This window comes from Staurois parvus, unplaced genomic scaffold (assembly GCF_062004578.1).
Source record: "Staurois parvus isolate SC_StPar_1 unplaced genomic scaffold, SC_StPar_1.0 ptg000538l, whole genome shotgun sequence".
NCBI lineage: Eukaryota > Metazoa > Chordata > Amphibia > Anura > Ranidae > Staurois > Staurois parvus.
In genome coordinates, this window is record NW_028318334.1 from 6,490,043 (window position 1) to 6,510,130 (window position 20,088).

At 40.1% G+C, this 20,088-nt stretch overlaps 1 protein-coding gene across 1 annotated transcript in view; it reads right to left on the minus strand.

Annotated features, from left to right (window-relative positions):
• Nucleotides 1-355: 355 nt before the first annotated feature.
• The window catches only part of DHX8 (DEAH-box helicase 8), a 63,987-nt gene continuing 44,254 nt past the window's right edge, over nt 356-20,088 (minus strand). The window contains exons 15-24 of the mRNA XM_089690647.1: nt 19,858-20,043; nt 18,862-19,072; nt 16,394-16,575; nt 14,913-15,053; nt 12,342-12,497; nt 9,683-9,820; nt 8,481-8,609; nt 7,091-7,287; nt 5,155-5,334; nt 356-768 (exon numbers count right to left, since the gene is read on the minus strand). Coding sequence (XP_089546773.1) covers nt 549-768; nt 5,155-5,334; nt 7,091-7,287; nt 8,481-8,609; nt 9,683-9,820; nt 12,342-12,497; nt 14,913-15,053; nt 16,394-16,575; nt 18,862-19,072; nt 19,858-20,043 — 1,740 coding nt within the window. The 3' untranslated portion in view covers nt 356-548. The remainder of the gene's footprint in view (nt 769-5,154; nt 5,335-7,090; nt 7,288-8,480; nt 8,610-9,682; nt 9,821-12,341; nt 12,498-14,912; nt 15,054-16,393; nt 16,576-18,861; nt 19,073-19,857; nt 20,044-20,088) is intronic.

Here is a 20,088-nt window from a genome sequence, read left to right on the forward strand (position 1 = left end):
ACTCTGAAGAGGAGATAGGGGGCGGTAATCAAACTATGTAAGTCCGATCCGACATTGATCCTGTGACGCCTGTGTACAGACAGGAGGGAGAGAGCACAGCCTGCATACAGGTCCTCCAAGATCTCTACTGCTGTCAATACTCCTGTCCGCAAATAAAAAAGCTGTGTGAGTGCCCAACGTGCCCTTGGCAACCAATGATGTCATGGGTTGGTAGACCATGTTTCACCCAACTAGAGCTTAAGTCTAGGAGATAAAGCTGAAGCCAGTTTGCAAATGCCTACTACCATGGTTTACATCAACCATGTGTGGCCTCACTTTCTACACTTGGAGCTAGAAAATCGACTCAGACAAGCTCTTATGGCAGACCTGTGCCTGGTAGCTTTTATTGGAGCCGGCTAGAGAAACATACAGAGGTATCTGAGTGGTGCTTTTGCTTGTTTATCTTGACAGGTATTATCAGAGTTTGCATGAAACAAGATCTTATTTGAAACGAAAGTCTATGCCTGCAATCGTCCAAAATCATTGTACAGTCTTTGCCTGAAAACACATCACCGCCGTCTGAAGGCACGGGAAATTCTCCAGGCATTGGGCTCCTCATAGCGGTTGTAAAGGGGCTCCAGCCGCTGTTGTTTCTTCTGTTTGCTGAGCTTAGTTGGGTCAGAGACTTTGAAGAAAGCTGGAGCGAACTCCACTAGCCAACGGGGATCAATAGTAGTCACTTCCCGCATGTATTCCTTGGTGGTTAAGACAAGCTCATGGTATACAACCCTAAGAAAAAGAACAATCAATGAATCAAGAGCTTTTATTTCTCTGTCTAAGGTATAAAATCTTTGTAGATATGGTTATCCATTAAATGACTACCCTGATATAACCTTTGGTTCACTCCATTTAGAAAAAAAATGTATATGTTATACCAAAGAGGTTCCTGATCCCCCTTGCTTTTGAACTGCTTGGTGGCTTATTACTCTAAGACCACCTAGCACTGAAGTTTATGTCCCTGGTAACATTTTTGACAGAAATGATTAGCTGTGCTATACCATAGTTGTTCTTGTGACACATCCAGTTTTGAGTGTCTGTACAGAGGATTATACCAAATCCTGTAGCAATACTTTTGATTTTATGGATGACATGTCACAAGGTTGTTTTTGAGGTAGCAAACAGTCTCTTTCCCCTCAGGAAGAATTTTGAAATGCGTTCGGAGTGTCCCTCATCCACATCTACTTGATAAGAAGTTCACCAGCATACTATGTTGTAGAATTGGTGGGACAATATAGACATGTTATAGCCAGACGTGTATGAGTATATTGTAAGCCAATAAATCATTTTATAAACAATGTTAAGTCTGTTGCATAAAACACATATCTTATTATTGTGTACACTAATGGTAACCTTCAGTGCAGCATAAATGTTTTGTAGCCTTCCCCATATCTGTGTCCTCCTCTGAAGGACATCAAGCACCAATGAAGGCCTTGAATGTCAAGTGAAACAATTAATTGCTCTGGGAGAGAGAGGATAGTGACCAGGAAGGGAACACAGCTCCTGAGGCCAAGCTGACACGATACAGAAGAATCTCTATGTTCAAGACAGCCTATGATGTAGGTCTGTGATTCTGTTCCGCAGTACAGTGAATTATCGAGTGAGCAGATGGAGAGCACTAGAGACAAGTGGTTAGTCTGTATAGCTGAAGGGAAACAATTTGCACCCGATCACCTAAATGGCAAACTACCCAAGAGCTCACAAGGATTAACACTTCAGTATGAAGGTGCATCCCCACTTTTCTAAGGAGTTCCCAGGTTTCTTGCTTCCAACTTTGCAGATGGCCATAGAAATAAGGCTTAAAGGGCCTAGTCATACCCACTCCAGAGGTTTGTGAAGGAGAGGGATGGGAATTTCCTTAGATTTCTTGTGCTGAGGTAGGTAAGTGCTCTAGCCTCCAGTGTTATCTTTGAAAAAAAAGACATGATTTGGACCTACCCATGACATTATCATCAAAGACCAAGCAAGTAAGGCTCTCCTTGGATATAGCCTGCCTCTGAGCACCTTAATCAGAGTGCTCTTTATATTTGTACGACCAACAAATTCACAGAAGGCACACGCCTAGATGCTTTTATCTGTCCAACACAGCTGAATCATACAGCCCCAGAAATCTGATCCAAACACTCTATCAGGAATGGGTCCACTGCTGCAGGTGGAGAGACTTCCTTTGAAGGATGTAGAGTCCATTTTGCCACAGGATGACCTTTTGTAGCTGTGACCTTAATCTGTGAAAGGGCAGGGCCCACCACAGAGAATGGGGAATTAAAGTGGGATTCTAGCTAATGGTCAGTAGAATCTTTGAAGATAACAATGCCCTCTCTATTGGCCTAGTGCTATCCCTGTTAAGGTGGGTCACGGACAGATCCACAGTGGGTATAGACTACTGTTTTACAAATTGCTTTCCAAACGGAAACATATCCAGCAAGCACTCAGGGGGGAGCCAGGACCCCTTGGGGTTCTTCCAAACTTCATAAGAGGAATAACTTTGAGGAGCAGGTGTAATTGGAAGGTCTTTGCAGTTGTAGGACCACTGACCCAAGACTGGAAAAAGCAAGCTGACCCTCCAGATGCAGTGAAGTACATACGGTCTCAACAGGGGCAAAAACATTCTCCTATAAATCTGTGGTAATGGCAGAGGACTGATTCCTCAAAAATCATCTGAACAGACTGAGGGGACCCTGCAGCCGCGATAGTAGCTATGAATATAGGACCAGCATCTAAGGTCATGGGGAAATCAGAAATAGACTCAGCAGGAGAAGGTGTAGGAGTGTGCTTAAAGTGTTACTAAACCAACAACAGTAAAATCAGTCTGTATATGCAGTAAAGCATGCTTGTTATACTCACTGTGGAACATAAGGGGTTAATCCTCTGCATTGTGTAAAAAGACCGTTTGATCCTTTCTTCTCTGTTCCTCTCCTTTTTAAAGTGACCACCACTTATCTTCTGATAAGACAAACTGAACCATAGGCATTTTGAACATGCTCAGTTTGGTGTGTATTGCTAGAGGTTTTTGGTTTTTTTTCTTGGGAGAGGGCATGTGATCAGCACAGGGCCAATCACCACTAGTCAGACTGAGGTCAGGGGTTTTGCATCCTCCTAAAGCAGAAAAAAACTCCTCCTACAAGCTTTAGCTAGTGCTTGGCTGAACACTGATAGAATCCACAAGACTGCTCTAACTGCTTATGAGAAAAGGTATTTAGCAGTTTATATTTACTAACATAATTGCATGTCCATGTTCTGTGTATTGTGAGAGATCAGATAAAGTGGATGCAGGGTCCTGGGTTTAGTAACACTTTAACAACTCTGTGGTAAGCACCAGCACAAACCTACGTGAAACTGGCCACAAAGTCATGAAAGACTCCAAGAGAGACCCCTGACAATAAGACAGGAGACTTGGTCACATCTGGCGAAGCTATGGTGGATGCTGATATGGTAAACCCTCCAACTATATGGAAACAAGATTCCAGATATCAGTGCCTTCAGAGAGCACAGGGCAAATGTCAGAACCGTTAGGAAAGTGTAAGCTGGGTCATGTTTCTGAGACCATTGGTGGACCATTGGTGTGAGCTGGGGCCCCCCATTAGAACAAGAGACTGTCCTTTCTTTGTCTAGATATAGAAATGTGGTTACTGTGCGTCAGTGATGCAATCAAACTCAGGGAACGATGCAAGGGTTTAAGTACTCACCAAACTCAGAAAGTTGGTAGCTGGTGATGGTTGGAAGGACAGAGATTACCAATGTTATTGTAGATGGACAGTAGGAATTGACCAGAGATTGAGAGTTCCGTGTAGCTCTTTGCAAAGTGGAAGAAGCAGTAGGGCAATGCTTCCACAAAGCTAATGGGTGTAAAAGAGAACACGGAGCATGGATTATCCACCCAGTGGACGATGCCAGTGCTCAGTCTTGGTGCATTGACTCTACGGTAAAACCACCAGAATGCAGGAAATTCAAAAGGTACCCAAAGGTGCAAATAATGACGTTGCTTCCAGTTCTCAGGCTGATTGGATGGATGTGACAGAGAAGGGGTTAATGAACTAGGGCAAGGTAAGTACCTAATGTGCAACCCAGCACCTAAAGGCCACTTTCAGGCTAGCCCCACAAAGCCCAATCTAGTAAGGTCTAGGGACAGCGATCCAAAGCTAGGCTAAGTAAAGGCCAGACTGGATAGCTTTGAAGAATCTTGATTGACTAACAAAGCAGCGCAAAAGCTAGCTAAAATTGTTTGTGTTTTCCCAGCAGAGGTGAAAAATAGATGTTCATCTTCCTAGAACATGAAGGCATAATGTTAATAGGAGCAGGTATCCTGGGCTAGCATACAGATTTTTTTTTGTTTGCCATTGTCCAATCCTCCTCTAGGCAGCTCAAATAAGAACACAGTTTAACATTTTCTTGGGTTTCCATTTACAGTATGCGCGATTCTTTTGTGGTTTAGGGGACTTTACATTCTCATTACTTTCAATTAGCCTTTTGTGATTTAAATCAATGTTTGTCAGTCTTCAACCAAACATCATAAAGGATTTCCCAGCAACACCTACCAGCCAGCCTGCAAAACAACCAATGTGGCCCTGTCTAACAGTTTGTGTTAAAAACAGAGGGTTTTGTTTGCACACTTTTGCAAATACATGTGTAAGCCCCAGTCTTGCGTCAAGGGTCCTATGTATACCATGGACCCAACTCTAAAATTTCAAGAGCCTCCATAGTAAGAGCACATATATCAATGGATAGGTTAAGGGCAGGTGTGCCTTGAGGAGACCATCCCTCCTTAAAGGTACAGGGATGCAAGTGACGCCCAGCTATAGTAAAATAACAGCAAAGGCATGCAGTGCGCCCCTGCATCCAAAGAAACTGCCCTGAATTTGCAAGGTGACGGGGTCTCTTTATGATCAGATAACTCCAAAACATGGAGGGCGATTATGCTTGGCAAATTACTGTTTGCTAGAAAGAGCTTAATTTTTGGACTAAATGAACTTCTGATGAGGGTGGCATAGATTTATTACTAATGGTTTACGATTTACAATGAAATTCTCAAAGTTACGCCTTAACATCTATTGGTTAAGAAAACTGTACTGATGAAATTACCAAATAAACCAAAACTAAAAATCTATGTATCTTTCTTACCACTCTGGTTGTCGGTTGAATAGAGCACTGGATGGGTGGATATAGACCACTTGCTGGTCTATGAGAGTCCTATAGCCTTCCTGAGGATCCTTCTTGGCTGCATTTCGGAAGAAACCACTGCATATAGCTTTCTGCACTCTTACTGTTGCTTTACCACAGGACACAACATCCAGTTTATGTCTGTAAAATTATATTATTAACACAAAATCAATGCAAATATAGCCACAGCTGAATTCTATAGCGACATTTCACCAGATGATGAAAGTTTAGATTACACTATGCATTATGGATAAGAGCAACAATATTTCAAGGATCAGAATATTATTATGTTCTAACTTAGACAGAATATCCTGAAATAAGAAACTTGTATAAAAAGAGACAGCAGCTAACCAAAGTATTGAAAAACACATATACACACACACAATTAAAATGTATAATCCAAGCAAAGTGTACAATTACAGAAAACCTGTACTAAGAAATATATGTGGGTGTCATTGTTGACCTTATGCTTTATATGATCACTGAAAGGCTGTTATATGACCAGCTAGCCTCAATATTTACTGAGTCACTGAAATGGAATAAGAATGCAGATTGTCAAAGTCAGAACCCACAGTCTACAGTTTTGCACAACTGGAGTTCAATTAATGAAATTAGTTTGGTGGTGTGGTTTAGAGTTACTTTGATTGATAGACGACACTCAAATATTTTAGGATTACTGTTCATAAGAAACATCAGCTGATGTGAACCATGCCTCACAAAAAGGAGCTCTGCCTAAGGCTGAAAAGGGATACAAAGCAATCTCAAAGTATTTAGGTATCCATCGATCAACAGGTTAGACAAATTTTCTGTAAATCGGAGACAGTTTTGTACTGTGGTTACTCTTCCTAGAAGTAGGCACTCAGCCAAGATGACTCCCAAGGCAGGCAGCAAAAATCCTCAATGAGGTGAAGAACCCACGAGTGTAAACAAACCTTAAGGGTGCCATTGCCAAATACAACTAAGGACTCATTCACAAGTGCAGCAGGCAATGCTGCTCCTCTGAAAAGCAATCAGAGTGTGTTTGACAGGTGTTAAGTGATATGTTGCCTCCTCACCACCTGATTTAAACCCATGATTGCCATGCAATGCACGCAATTGTGATGCAGTAGTACAGCAGAGGTTTAAATCAGGTGTGAGGAGGCGACTCTGCCTAGTGATCTTTGAGTTCTCCCATGTTGTTCAAGTAGATCTCCATCACTGGCTTCAGAAAACAAAGTACGCCTTTTGTAGTAGCCCAGTCAGAGCCCAGACCTTAACCCCATAGAGATGCTGTAGAATGACCTTAAGAGAGTCGTTCATACCAGACATCCTACAAATGTGTCAGAGCTGAAGCAGCTTTGTAAAGAGGAATGGTTGAAAATTCCTTCTGAGGGTTGTGCAGGTCCAGAGCTATTGAAAGTGCTTGCTTGAAGTCATTGCTCTGAAAGGAGGTTCAGCCAGCTATCAACTCCACGGGTTGACTTGTGCTTTTGTCTCCAACACGCTAAATGTTTCATGGGTGTGTTTAATGAAGACACACAAAATTAGAATGGTGTTTATCTATTGCTGTGACTTATATGAGGATCAGATCACATTTTATGGCAGAAAACCAGTTAATTCCAAAGGATTTACATACTTTTTTCTTGCCATTGTAAGACTAACAATTTCAGAATAAAAGTGGCTTCCTCACCCAGAAAATCTTTTACAATCAATACAAAAGGCAATGACAGGAGTTAGAAGATGTACAAAAACCAATATGTGACACAAATGTCATAAAAAATTATGTTATGATGTATAATGTTATCATGTACAATTCCTACACTTGGTTATTTTGGATCACACTTTGCACTTTTTAATTGTATCTACTTAATTGAAAAAATTGGTGTAACACATTCAGGTTTGCTTTCAGCCAACATACCTGTCCATTATGCCCAACATTTGTTTACGAATATCTTGAGCACGCCTCAATGAACGAGCTTGAATAAAGTTTTCGTAGCACCAGGGGTTGGAAAACTTGTTGTTCTTCCAAGAGTTGTAAACAGCCAGCAATGTCAGGTGGTCTCCTTCTGTCTGGTGAAACTTAGCCTTCTTCTGGTCTGCAAGTGCTTGCTTGTCCTGCAGGTTAATTGCAATCCATGAATCTGTCCTTCAATTCTTGTAAATGTTACACATTGTAGCCTCTTTACACAAAGCATCAATTCTGCCAGCACATCTTGCTAGTAAAATCTTTTAAAATAGCATTGATATGCTTCAATTGAATTGTGGAGCTATATGTGGATATTAATTCTGACATATTTCCATTTGCCAAGCAACTGTAATCATTAGTGAGATTACTGTATGAGGAAACGGCTAAGACGACAGCTGAGTACCCCTTTAAACTTTGAATTTGTAGACAAAAGACATTTAAAATGTATCTAAACCCAACTTTTAATATATATCTGCTTAACTGCCCTTAGATGTGGCTGCAATAATTTTCTTTGTTCTCTTTATTTTTAGCTGGTGATCTTGTGAATAACACTTCCTGGTTGGCTGCACTATCTTCATCACTGTGTCCATCACTCAACACACTCTACAGAGAACCATTATTATCACCTAGGTTGCTCTCTTGATTTGGACTACAGTCTTCTTCTATTCATCTTCATAATATGGGGGAGAAGAACAGCTTACAGAAGACGAATTGCAAGACAGGCAAGATTAATTGTGTTTTCAGTTCAGCTCGCAAAAAGTGATAAGGACATTTCTGGCAAGATCAACTGCTGTTTTCTGTGCTTTCTAAAAAAAAAATGTCCTTAGCTCAAAAAAAGACAAATTTCAGCAACCACATCTAAGAACTGGTAAGTTTCAATATACTACATTTATGTTCCTGGTTTATATACCCTTTTAATTAATTTTAGCAAACACAAAGCAGGCTTTAAAACATGCCCTTATTGACCCTTGAAGCAATCAATCTTCAATATCCAGCAGCACAAAAGTCCATCAAGGCAAATATTTCTGATCTCTCGCATTTGTGTTTACATTAGAGATAAGAAGGTACTGAGCCCCTGCTGGGAGGGTGAGCAGTGAGCTCAGCTGCTGACTCTAGTGCTTCTGCTGTAAATTTTGAGGATCAATTACTCCATGATGCCTGCAGCGACAGGGGTCAGTGAAGGCTTGTTTTGAAGCATATCTAATTCTTTTTAAGAATAATACTCTCCACAGTTTGGCCACTGTGAGCTTGACAATATACTATCATTTTGAAGGCCTTTGTTTCTGTTTTCATCATCTCAATAGTGCTAGGTGCATAATTAACACTAGGGTGCGCTTTGTACCTTAGGTCTGTAGAACACATTCTGAACAGAGAGCATAGATACAATGGTCAACATCTCCTCACTGCAGCCAAGATGTACAGACATGATGAGCATTTTACATAGCATGGGCTCCAGGGGAAACTCTGCCATCTGAAAAGGACAAAAATGAAACAATTAAAACAGAAAACGAACCAGTTTTTGAGATTTTGGCTGGCAGCTAGCAAATAAATGAATGAATGAATGAATGAATGTGAATTTTCTTTTTGCGTCAAACAGCACAGTTAAATGCTCTAGAACAGAATTACTACTTACATACAGTTGAAAGGAAAGGTTTGCAAACCTTAGGATGTCTGACTAAAACCTATCTACAGACATTTTTTTTTACTTTAGGACAGAAAGAATTTCCTTCACTTTCTGTCCCTGTGACTAAAAAAATGGGTGTTTTGGCACAGGCCACAATAAAAATCCCGACAGAAGCCCTAACCAAAAAAATTTACTATTACATTTTATCTTTGTCCTCATTCTCATCAGAGATATTTTTTTTTTCATCACATCCTGTCCTGAGAAGACGTGAGGGTAAATCTCCCCAATAGGACAGAACAATAAAACTGATAGAAGCTGAACCCTCCACAGTCCAGTCAAAATGTATTTTGTTTTGAATAGAGTTGGGCTTTTAAAGCAGATCTAGATCTTTGGGAACCCCAAGGCGATAAAAATGGGGCTCAACTGCTAATTTTTACCTCTCTTTTTGCCATGAAAACTACTTGCTAGCATATTTTCTTAAACAAAACCTCTTTAAAAAATGCTCTTAAAATAAATAAATCAGGAGATATTTTATTAATATTTACCAACAATTGAAAAAAAAAACACAATGTATAACTCCCCTCATATACTAAAGCATTGCAAGTCAAAATTGCAAAACTAGTTTCAAACATTAAGATTTGTTTTTCCTTCCTCCTTAAGGGCTTAAACAATCAGTGTAATTAATGGATAAAGTATGTGATGCCTTCCCCCTGCTATCTTGGTGGTATTACCAATTAATAGCTTTCTGTAGCTGCCATTTGGATGCGTGCAGCTATTTGTAAGTATTGTGGCCTACTGATATATTATACACATTCATAAAATTTTTTTATATGTCTGAAGAACTTCCTAATTCAAGCCAATCAGTCGAAAGACTAATTGCCAGGAAACAAAGTGTACAAATTAGCACCAAAAATACTTACTCTTCTCCCTAGACGTGTAAGTAGGCCTTCATCATCTAGTGCTCCAAGTGTATATAACTGTTCCATAGCTGTGATGAGAGTTTCCATAGGTGGAGCATCCATGAAGTCGAAAGATAACAAATCATTGATCCCCATAGCCTTAAAAAAAACACATTTATTTTTATTTATTACAGGTATTTATATACCACTGTCAATTTATGCAAATCAGTCCCTAACCCTCAAGGGGTATACAATCCAAGTTCCCTAACTCACATTCATACATACACATACTAGGGACAATTAGGACAGGAGCCAATTAACCTACCAGCATGTCTTTGGAGTGTGGGAGGAAATCAGAGTACCCAGAGGAAACCCACGCAAGCACAGGGAAAACATGCAAACTCCAGGCAGGTGGTGCCGTGGTTGGGATTCGAACCAATGACCCTAGTACTGCCAGGCATTTAGCCACTGTGCTGCCCAATACATGCTATTATTAACTTATTCTTGCAAAAATAAAATAAACATATAGACCAGCGCAATCACAGAGTGATTTCTCTGTAAGGGAGAAGAGGTCCATCACTTCAGGACACTAGCAAAAACTGACATCACATGAAGTGGGGCACAGTCATAGGGAGGTGCCCAGGAGGTGTGTCCTCTAAAGCTTTGCCAGTGTCCAGTCACCTGAAGGTGCAAGACTTTAACTCGGGGGCTATGAATATTCAATCTCTGTCCTGTACTGTATGATTGGGATGTCCTACTTAGTTTTTGTTTAAAAGGGGGCTGGGGATCTGTATTTCCATAATTAATCCTGTCTGTACTGTGTTGGAAGATCTCATTGTCAGTTGCGAACTAGATTTGAAAAACAATCTGTCATATCAAAAGGGTCAAAGATTCAGAAGCTGCCCTCCTGAATTGTTAATGGGAAAAAACTCAGGTTGTTTTTAGGACAGGTTCACTCAGCAAACGAATATAAATACAGGGGTATGACAGTAAATCATAAAAAACACCTGTATTTACAGTACCCAGGAGCCCCAGCTGAGGAGTATTTCTGTCCATTACTATATTTACATCTCTATAAAAATAACCTAAAAAAGTTTTTGGGGGTTTTTTAGGTATGCTGTGTGCAAAAAACATAGTGGGGTTTTCTCAAATTTAAACGCAGAAGTGGACTTTTGCACTTTAAAGGCCAAGTTTGCCTTTTGCAAAAAAAAAAAAATAAAAATATGCACATCTTTTTGCAGGTAAATGTGCATTTTTTTCACATTGCACGCACAATCAGCAGATCACGGGTGCAATGCTAGGATCCTGCAGCCTCTCAGTAAGAGGTCTGCCCAAACATCCCATACTGGCAGACAATTACTGAATGGCAGGGAAAAAAAATTACAGGAAGAATCAATTAACTACAAGAGCGGCCTTTAAGTTCACTGAGAACTACAAGCTATCAGCCGCAATTACTTGTAGTACTTGTAAGTCTGTTAATTCACAGAAAACTGTGAATGAATTACATGGTTGTGTTGGCGGGGCTGTACGGTTTTACAACTATGACAGCAGGTTCGGGGAGAAGATCCCCCAACCACTGTAACAGAGAGAGGAGCACTGACGGTAGGAGGTGGGTGCATAGGAACAGGTTACTTGGTACATTCTAAATATGGGTATAAAATGTAACATGCTCCTAAAGGTGAACTTAACCTTTAAAGGACCTTAAGAGTTCACATCAGAACTGCTTCTCTTTAAAAACAAGTCAAGGGAAGCACAAAAGAAGCTTGAAGCAAGTTGATAAAGCTTAGAAGGAAGTCAAAAGATCAGAATACATCATCTGCAGGTCAAATGCATATGCCAATGAACTATATTTCTTTTAGAATAATAGTGTGTGACTTCTGTGACACCAGAGTGCAAGCTCCCCTGCTCCAGAGCCCGATATGTGAACAACCCCAGCCCTACACAAAACCACAGAATACACCAGAGCTACATAAATGCATAATAGTGTGTGACTGTGATGGGGACACCAGAGTACAAGTCCTTGTGGTGTACAGACTGATACTAGTAACCCAGCACCCTTTACATAGAGCTGTAGCACATGCCAAAGCCACAAAATATATTTATACCTTGTAATTTGTCAATTATCTTGGATATGAGAAGCATCCTAAAACCAATCAAGCATACATTAACTGTACCTGAAAGAACACTTATTTGCCTGTTGATGCAAGCCCTAAAATATTTCACTATTTGGACTTACGGGCCTATTATAAATGGATTTCACACCACTTTCATCTGGATTCACACATTTTTCCAACTGAACCCAATTAGCAAAATGTGTGAATCTTTGTGGATGAAAATTTCTTATTGGATTTTCACAAATGTTATTCAGAAGCAGAGTAATATAGGTCATAGGCACACACAGGTCATGTGACCAGGTTCTCCTCCTATCACTCAGCATTTCCTGTTGCATAATATGGAGAACACTGAAGTACACCACAGTCTCCATAGCACCTCTGCAATTTATGATAGATACCTAAAAGGATGGCATAATGTGGAGTTTGTACTGCAATGTCTTCTGGATAGTGGTTTCTACTCTTAATTATAAATGGACCCCGAAGTGGACATGTGGTAATACTTAGGTCTGAATACTACATAAGCATTCTCACCTAGAATTACACATAAACCGATTACAAATTCTTACCTTAAGTGATAACACAGTGCTAGCCAAATTTGTTCTCTGGATCTCAGGTACATTGGTAGTAAGCATCTCATCACGATAGGCCCGCTCAGTGTAAAGTCTGTAGCACTTCCCAGGGCCTGTTCTTCCTGCCCTTCCCGCACGTTGTTTGGCTTGTGCCTGTAAAAAAAATAGGTGGCCTTTAAACAATCCAATTTCTGATCAGCTTTCAAAAACACCTTATATACTTATTCTGTACTCAAATCATCAAAGAACTATACTTCACATAATTATAAAATTACATACATGCATGTGTTGCAGAAATGTCTGAATAAAATATATTCTATTGATACATACTTGCAAAAATAGGATTTTTGCACTTACCGAAAATTTCTATTCTTGTAGTCCAGTCAGGAACACAGAAATCTTACCCTTCATCTTAAAGTGGTTTTAAAGACTCAAGGTTTTTTTACCTTTATGCAAAACCTTCTGTATGCAGCAGCCCCCCAATACTTACCTGTGCCCCCTCTTGATCCAGCAATGTGCACGAGAGTGGCTTCCCTGGGACTCTCCCTCTTCATTAGAGCCATTGGCTCCCGCTGCTTTCAATCACAGCCAGTGAGCCAATGAGGAGAGAACAAGAGTGGGGCCGAGCAGAGCTTGCTTGGGTCCAGGCAGGAGGGAGGGGCCAGGTGTACCAGTGGGGGACCCGACAAGGAGGAGAATCATGGCTGCTCTGTGCAATACCACTGCTCAGGGCAGGTAAGTATAACATGTATCTTGAGAGCTGCTATTTCTTCCCGGCGGTGGAGGACACCACTGCTTTGCCTGCCAACTACACAGAAGCAGCTGCCTGAGCTGCACAGTTACATCCCTTTATATCAATCCATCCACATCCATTCATTTTCTAGTTCACATACAGGCACTCAGGAGTTCTGTGAGGGGTGGATTACAGGGAAAGCAGAGCACCAAAACAGGCAAGTAAGCTAAGGGCCACTTGTTAGGGAAGGGCAAAATGACAGTTAACCCCTTACCCTCCAGAGGAATACCTCCCCCCCCCCCCCTTCCTGACCAGGCCATTTTTTGTGATACAGAGCTTCATTACTTTGACAATTGCGCGGTCATGCAATGCTGCACCCAAAATGAAATTTACGCCCTTTTCCCCCCCACAAATAATGCTTTCTTTCTGTGGTATTTGATCACCTGTGCGTTTATTTTTTGCACTATAAACAAAACAAAAAAAACTATATTTTTGACTTTTTGCTTAAACATGTCCAGTAAAAAATAAAAATAAAAAAAATCTAATTTTGTCATAAATTTCGGCCAAAATGTATTTGCTATAATAAAAAATCCCAATACGTGTACATTAACAGGTTTACGTGAAAGTTATAGCGTTTACAAATGGCAGTATAGATACTGGAATTTTTTTTTTACTAGTAATGGTGGCGATCAGTGACTTATAGCGGGACTGCGGCGGGCATTCTAACACTGGGGGGGGGACTGACTTGGTGTCACTGACATCCCGTGACACCAATACAGCGATAAGTGCTAATAAAAAGCACTGACGCTGTACTAATGGCACTGGGCAGGAAAGGGTTAACATGTGGGGCTATAAAAGGGTTATCTGTGTACAGTTTTACAAATAATATAAAAAAAAATAGAATAAAAATGTGAAAAAAAATTAAAAATTATAATTTTTGGTTATAAACTAATTTGGGTTATTTTTTTTTTACTAAAAAGATAACTGAATACATTTTGGCCAAGATTTATGATGAAAAATTATTTATTTGCAAAATTTTATAAGAAACTTTTTTTCAAAATTTTTGGACTTTTTCATTTATATAACAAAAAATAAAAATACCACCACAATAAAGCTTTATCTGTCTAAAAAAAAAAATGCTAAAAAAATTCATATGGGTACGGTGTCGCATGACTGCGCAATTGTCATTCAAAGTGTGATAGCGCTGAAAGCTGAAAACTGGCCTAGACAGGAAATGAGTAAAAGTGTCCGGACTTGAAGTGGATTTAGAAAATTTCAACAAAAATGCAGTATTATTAAAAAACGTTGATAATGGGACAATGTGTATTAAAAAGAGAAGTCTGGAAAAAAAAAATTATGCTCACCTAGATGGGTGCAACATTGATATATGAGAACTGAGCAAGCAAAGACCACTGATGGCTCAGTTCTCAGTCTTCAGTGAGCAGAGAGCCAGTGACAGTCAGTCACCAGCTCTCTGCACTGCCCCTCCAATGCTCACTGGACTACTGGGCTGTGGAGGAAGTTGGAGAGACTGGCTCAGGCTTTCAGTGGCTGGATGAGAGGATGAGCCAGCTGCCAGTCCAGGCTTCTGGGTGGATCCCGACTTTAAAGTCAGGATCTTTCCTGAGCCTGGACCAGCTGATGGTGTACTTTAGCTAGCTGACAGCGGAAAATGGGTCACAGGAGTGCAGAATGAAATGCACTCCTGTGATCCATACAAGTAGGGCCAAACATCTTTGGCCATATTTCTCCTTTAACTCCCAAATAAAATGACTGCTAGCTATTGTACAAACTAACCTACAGTATATTACAAACATTCCTTCTGGTTAACTTACCTGTGAGATGGGTGTAACAACAAGCTGATCAATGCCAGTTTTAGAGTTGTAAACTTTCTGCTTTACAAAGCCAGGGTCCACCACATAGTAGATTCCATCAATGGTTAGTGATGTCTCAGCAATATTGGTTGCAATGACAACCTACAAGAGAAAAAAAAAAAAAAGATAAAAATAATGTTCTATAGCATTCAGTGTACCTATCTATCAATGTGTTCACCAAGGAAAATACTTCTGCCATGCTGAAGATAATAATTTCTTGCACTTCTAAAATATATGAAGAAATGAGCCTGGAAGGGAACAGCCACGGGAACAAGAGGAGAACACCTGCAGGTAAATGCTATGCAAGCATAACGAAATATAATACCACCGAGTGAAACATTTTAAAGCAGACTCATGAAGTCAACGACTTGGTGCATTTATGCAGATTAAATCAGAGTCCAACTTCTGTACCATGAATTGTACTTCCAATTGCTCCTCCCAAAGTGACATACAAGGCAGTTTTATCTAGGTCATCTGTAGAGATAATACTACGATACATAGTAGAGATTAGACCCTTCCCTCTATGAGTTTTATGGCAAATATACTCAACATTTGTGTGAGAGGCTGATGGACAGAAGACATAAGGAGTACTGTAGAAATGTTGAATATGGCAAAAAAAAGGAACATTCTGAGAAAGGGGCCATGTTCTGGGTTTGAAGTTGAGAGAAAGAGATAAACGTGGAACCTGCTTGGAAACTTGATAAAGCAACTAAATCGTGATCTCTCCACCATTGAAACTCAGTGGGTTGAGAAAAAGCAGTTCTAAATCTAAGGTCTCCTAAACAGGCAGTCCAAGGGGAGATTTTCTCAGGGATAGTCTATTTTTATAAGAAAATTATATTTTTTAAAGGAAGGATCCACCCAAACACCCGCACTGGATTCTTCTGGTTTGGGTGGAGTGTGACAGAAGTTTGACATCCCACCAAGTTTGTACAGCTATCCGTACAAAAAAAAAAACTGACTGCATGAGTAACAGGCATTCCTTGGCTTTTTAATTTATCTTCCAAAGCTCAAGTGAATTTCCCTTGATTGAGTCTACTGGAAGGTACGCAATACGAATTCTCTGTATCCACAGTCCTACAGTGGATTATCAAAGCTAAGCTCAGTCTGCTACAGCTAAACATGTGACAGGGAGAGGATCCTCAGCTCTGGTACCTAAGGGCTGTAAAGACCAACAGTTTGGCTGAACCCTGACTCACTCCACCCCAGAAATAAAACTCCCATTTTGGATGGGTTAAACATGCCAAAATGCACTAGCAAAAAAAGGTTTTGCAAGAGGTCAGGAAAAGAGGGCAAGTGGCAGTTCAGTTTGAACTTAGGCAATTAGAAAAAAAGAACACCCACATTTTAAGAGATGTGGAGCAGCAGGCACGGTTTTTAAATCTAAATCCATTAATATTCTACAAATCCTGCTTTCGAAAAAAGATGAATATACAATGTACCTTTCTGCTTCCTGGGGGTGCTGGATCAAAGATTCTTGTCTGCATCTCACTTGGCAAAGCAGAATACACAGGGAGAATGATCAGTTCAGGCACATCTGGACCAAGAGACTTCATTCTTTCATACAGGATTTCACAGGCTGTGTCAATTTCTTCCTGTCCAGTCAGAAAAACCAAGATATCCCCTATGCAGAAGAAAATTTTTTTAATTTTTTTATAGAATTAAAAGGAGACTAGCCAAAGAAGCTGTGCCATTTTGAGAAATTTGATACAATATAAAGTGCACTTTACAACTTATATGGGTCTGTGCTCCTGGGCCAAAGACAATAGGAAGTCAGTCCTGTAAAAGTGTATGGGGATCTACTGTGCAGATGTGACCAGTGAACTGGGCTTTTCGTATACTATCACTAGAAGCAATGGCCATGAGATCTAGAAAGTATGTATCTGGAAACAGGGAAGGTGGGCTAGTTTAGGTCAAGCAAGTAAACAAAAAGGCTAAGTGCACTTTGTTTTAAAGTGCAATTTTGGGTTAAAGGCCAAACCTACTCCAAACTTGTTTTCCTTGGATCAGGTTATTGCTTTCTTGGTCCCCAAGACAGCAATAACTAACAAATTTCTGCCAACTTCCTCTTCCCTGGCACTGGAACAGAAATTGAAGTGAAGTTTCTCCAAAGCACCCAAAATAAAAACATGGTGATTGGGGTTAGAACCACCATCACTTTCTGTCTTGTTTTACATGTCATGTTAACCACTTCATGTTCAGACACTTTCACCCCCTTCCTGTCCAGGCCAATTTTCAGCTTTCAGCGCTCTCACAATGTGAATGACAATTACTCAGGCATACGACACTGTATCCAAATGAAATTATTTTTTTCAAACAAATAGAGCTTTCATTTGGTGGTATTTAATCACCACTGGGGCTTTTATTTTTTGCTAGAAAAATGAAAAAAGACTGAAAATTGTGGGGAAAAAAACATTTTTCTTGGTTTTTGTTACTAAATTTTGCAAACAAATATACTTTCTTTATAAATTTAAGCCAAAATCCATTGTGCTACATTTTTTTTAGTAGAAATAACCAAAATCAGTGTGTATTATTTAGTCTTTGTGAAATTTATAGAGTCCACAGACCACAATATATATATTTGAAAATGTATCAATCCTGATGTACTGACTACCTATATAATTTCTTGGGGCCCTAAAATGCCAGGACAGTACAAATACCCCCCAAATGACCTCTTTTTGGAAAGTAAACAATTTTTTTTCCACAAAGTTGTAATTTAACAAGTTCTTTCTCTCACACAGCATAAGCATACTTGCAATTACACCCCACAACACATTCTGCTACTCTTCCTATGGCGATACCACACGTGTGAAACTTTTTCACAGCTTAGCCACATAGAAGGGACCCACATCCAATAAGCACCCTTAGGCGTTCTAGGGGCAAAAATTACACATCTAATTTCTTGACTGTCTATTACAGTTTTGGAGGTCCTGGAGCACCAGGACAATTGAATTACCCACAAAATTACCCCATTTTGGAAAGCAAACACCCCAAGGTATGTTTTAAGAGGCATGGGGAGTCCTGTGAAGACTTCATTTTTTGCCACAAGTTTTTTAAAAATGTGAAAAGAAAATGAAAATGTATTTTTTTTTACGCAAAGGTGTCAATCTATGAGATATTTCTATTACACAGCATAGGCATACTTAAAATTACACCTCAAAATGCATTAACTCCTGCTGAATATGGCGATGCCAAATGTGTGAGACTTTTTCACAGTCTGTCCACATAGAGGGGCTCCACATCCAATAAGCACCTGTTAGCATTCTAAGGGCAAAAATTACACATCTAATTTCTTGGGCCACTTGTGTGGCCATCAGGGCCACTGCTGGGCCACTGCAGTGATCAGGGCAGTGCTGGACCACATGTGCGGCAATCAGGGACACTGCTGGGCCACTTGTGTGACAATCAGGGACACTGCTGGGCCACTGTGGGGCAATCAGGCAATCCGTGTGAGGAGAAGAAGGCGGAAGCGGCACCATGCGGCTTTTGTTTACTTAGACTGTGTCCTTATTGGACACAGCTGAGCACCTGGTATAGGACCGATTTAATTGGTCCTGTACCATGTCACGTGATCTGCCGTGTCCGTCAAACTCGGCGATCATCGGGCTCGCGGGTGCGCACTCTAGGAGCCGCACACGAGCCTCACATGCAGGACGCCGTTCAGAAACGGCAACTCGCTCCTGGAAGTGTCCCGTCCCACTGTTGATAAACAGCGGCCGGACAGGAAGTGCCACAGGGAAAGTAAGAGAGAAGCAATTAGTACAGGTATAGCAGGGAATCCTTCCAAGTTTTAATCTTTTCTTACTTAATCTAAAACTGGAGCATTTGACTCCAACTTGAAAACATTTTTCAAAGAACAAACTTTTTTTTCAAAGAAGCACCAAATACTCTATGCTACAATCATACGAACCTGGTGGCTCTGTCAGATGAATCTGCATAACTGTGATAAGGCTGGCATCCAGGTAATCTGTCTCAGGTTCTTTAGTGTAAAGAATCTCTACAGGGTATGTTCGACCAGGGATGGTGAAAATTGGAGCCTCATAGAAATACTGAGAGAACTTCACAGCATCCAGTGTTGCTGATGTAACAATAAGTTTCATATCTGGACGTTTTTGCACAGTCTTCAAAAGAAAACAAAATGTTAATATTTTTCTAAAAAAAAACTAGTAAAATATATATGGATTCAGTTTTTTTTTTTTTTTTTACATATAGAAATAAACTTTTTTAAGTGACTGTAATAGGGCACTTTCATGTAAAAGCAAGCACTTTCAGGTGCACATAGTTTCAGCATTTTTCCAAATTGGTACTTATGTAATGTAAATATTAGTTTTAGCCAAATAGGCACTTTGGACAGATTTCCACCACAGTCATGGGACATTGGTAAGCATTTTTTTAACAAAGCTTTAAAAGAAAGCTAGAACTATGTGCTGGCAATTGAAACTAATTCACTCTAACACAGCTTCACTGCTATATATTTTCAAAAAGGCAATGCTATCAGTCACACTTTGTACTGCTATATTAATGGATAATGAATCTGAGTCTACTTCAGGCAGGGGGTAAGAAAAAGTTTACTTAACCCCAGTGATCACTCGCTCAGAATGTTTGTTAAATCTTTCAGTAAGTCACAAAGAGAGAGGCCAGAGCAGAGTTAAACGTTGTGAGAGTACTCGTATACTCATAGCCAAGCCAACAAACCAAAGGTTACCTGGGTCTACATGACTGCAAGTCTGTGTACCCCACCATGCACGTTGGTGCCATGACCCTGTCTCTACAGGACATAGCACTGTACTCTTAAAGCAATTTTTTAAGCTATGGGTTCACATTAACATACAAAGAACATAACAAGGACTGAATGGGTCAACAAAACCAGTTTTCAATTTAAATATCACATAATTATCATGTGTACCTTTTTTAAAAGCCCAAACAGGACATCTGTGTGGATGGTCCTCTCGTGTGCTTCGTCAAGCATGATAATGGCATACTGGGTCAAATCTGGGTCAATAAGACACTCTCTTAGCAACATACCGTCTGTCATATATTTGATGACAGTCTCTGGGCTTGTGCAATCTTCAAATCGAATTGTATAACCCACCTGGAAAAAAGATGAAAGGCAAATTTTAAAACATTTTGTTTTTAT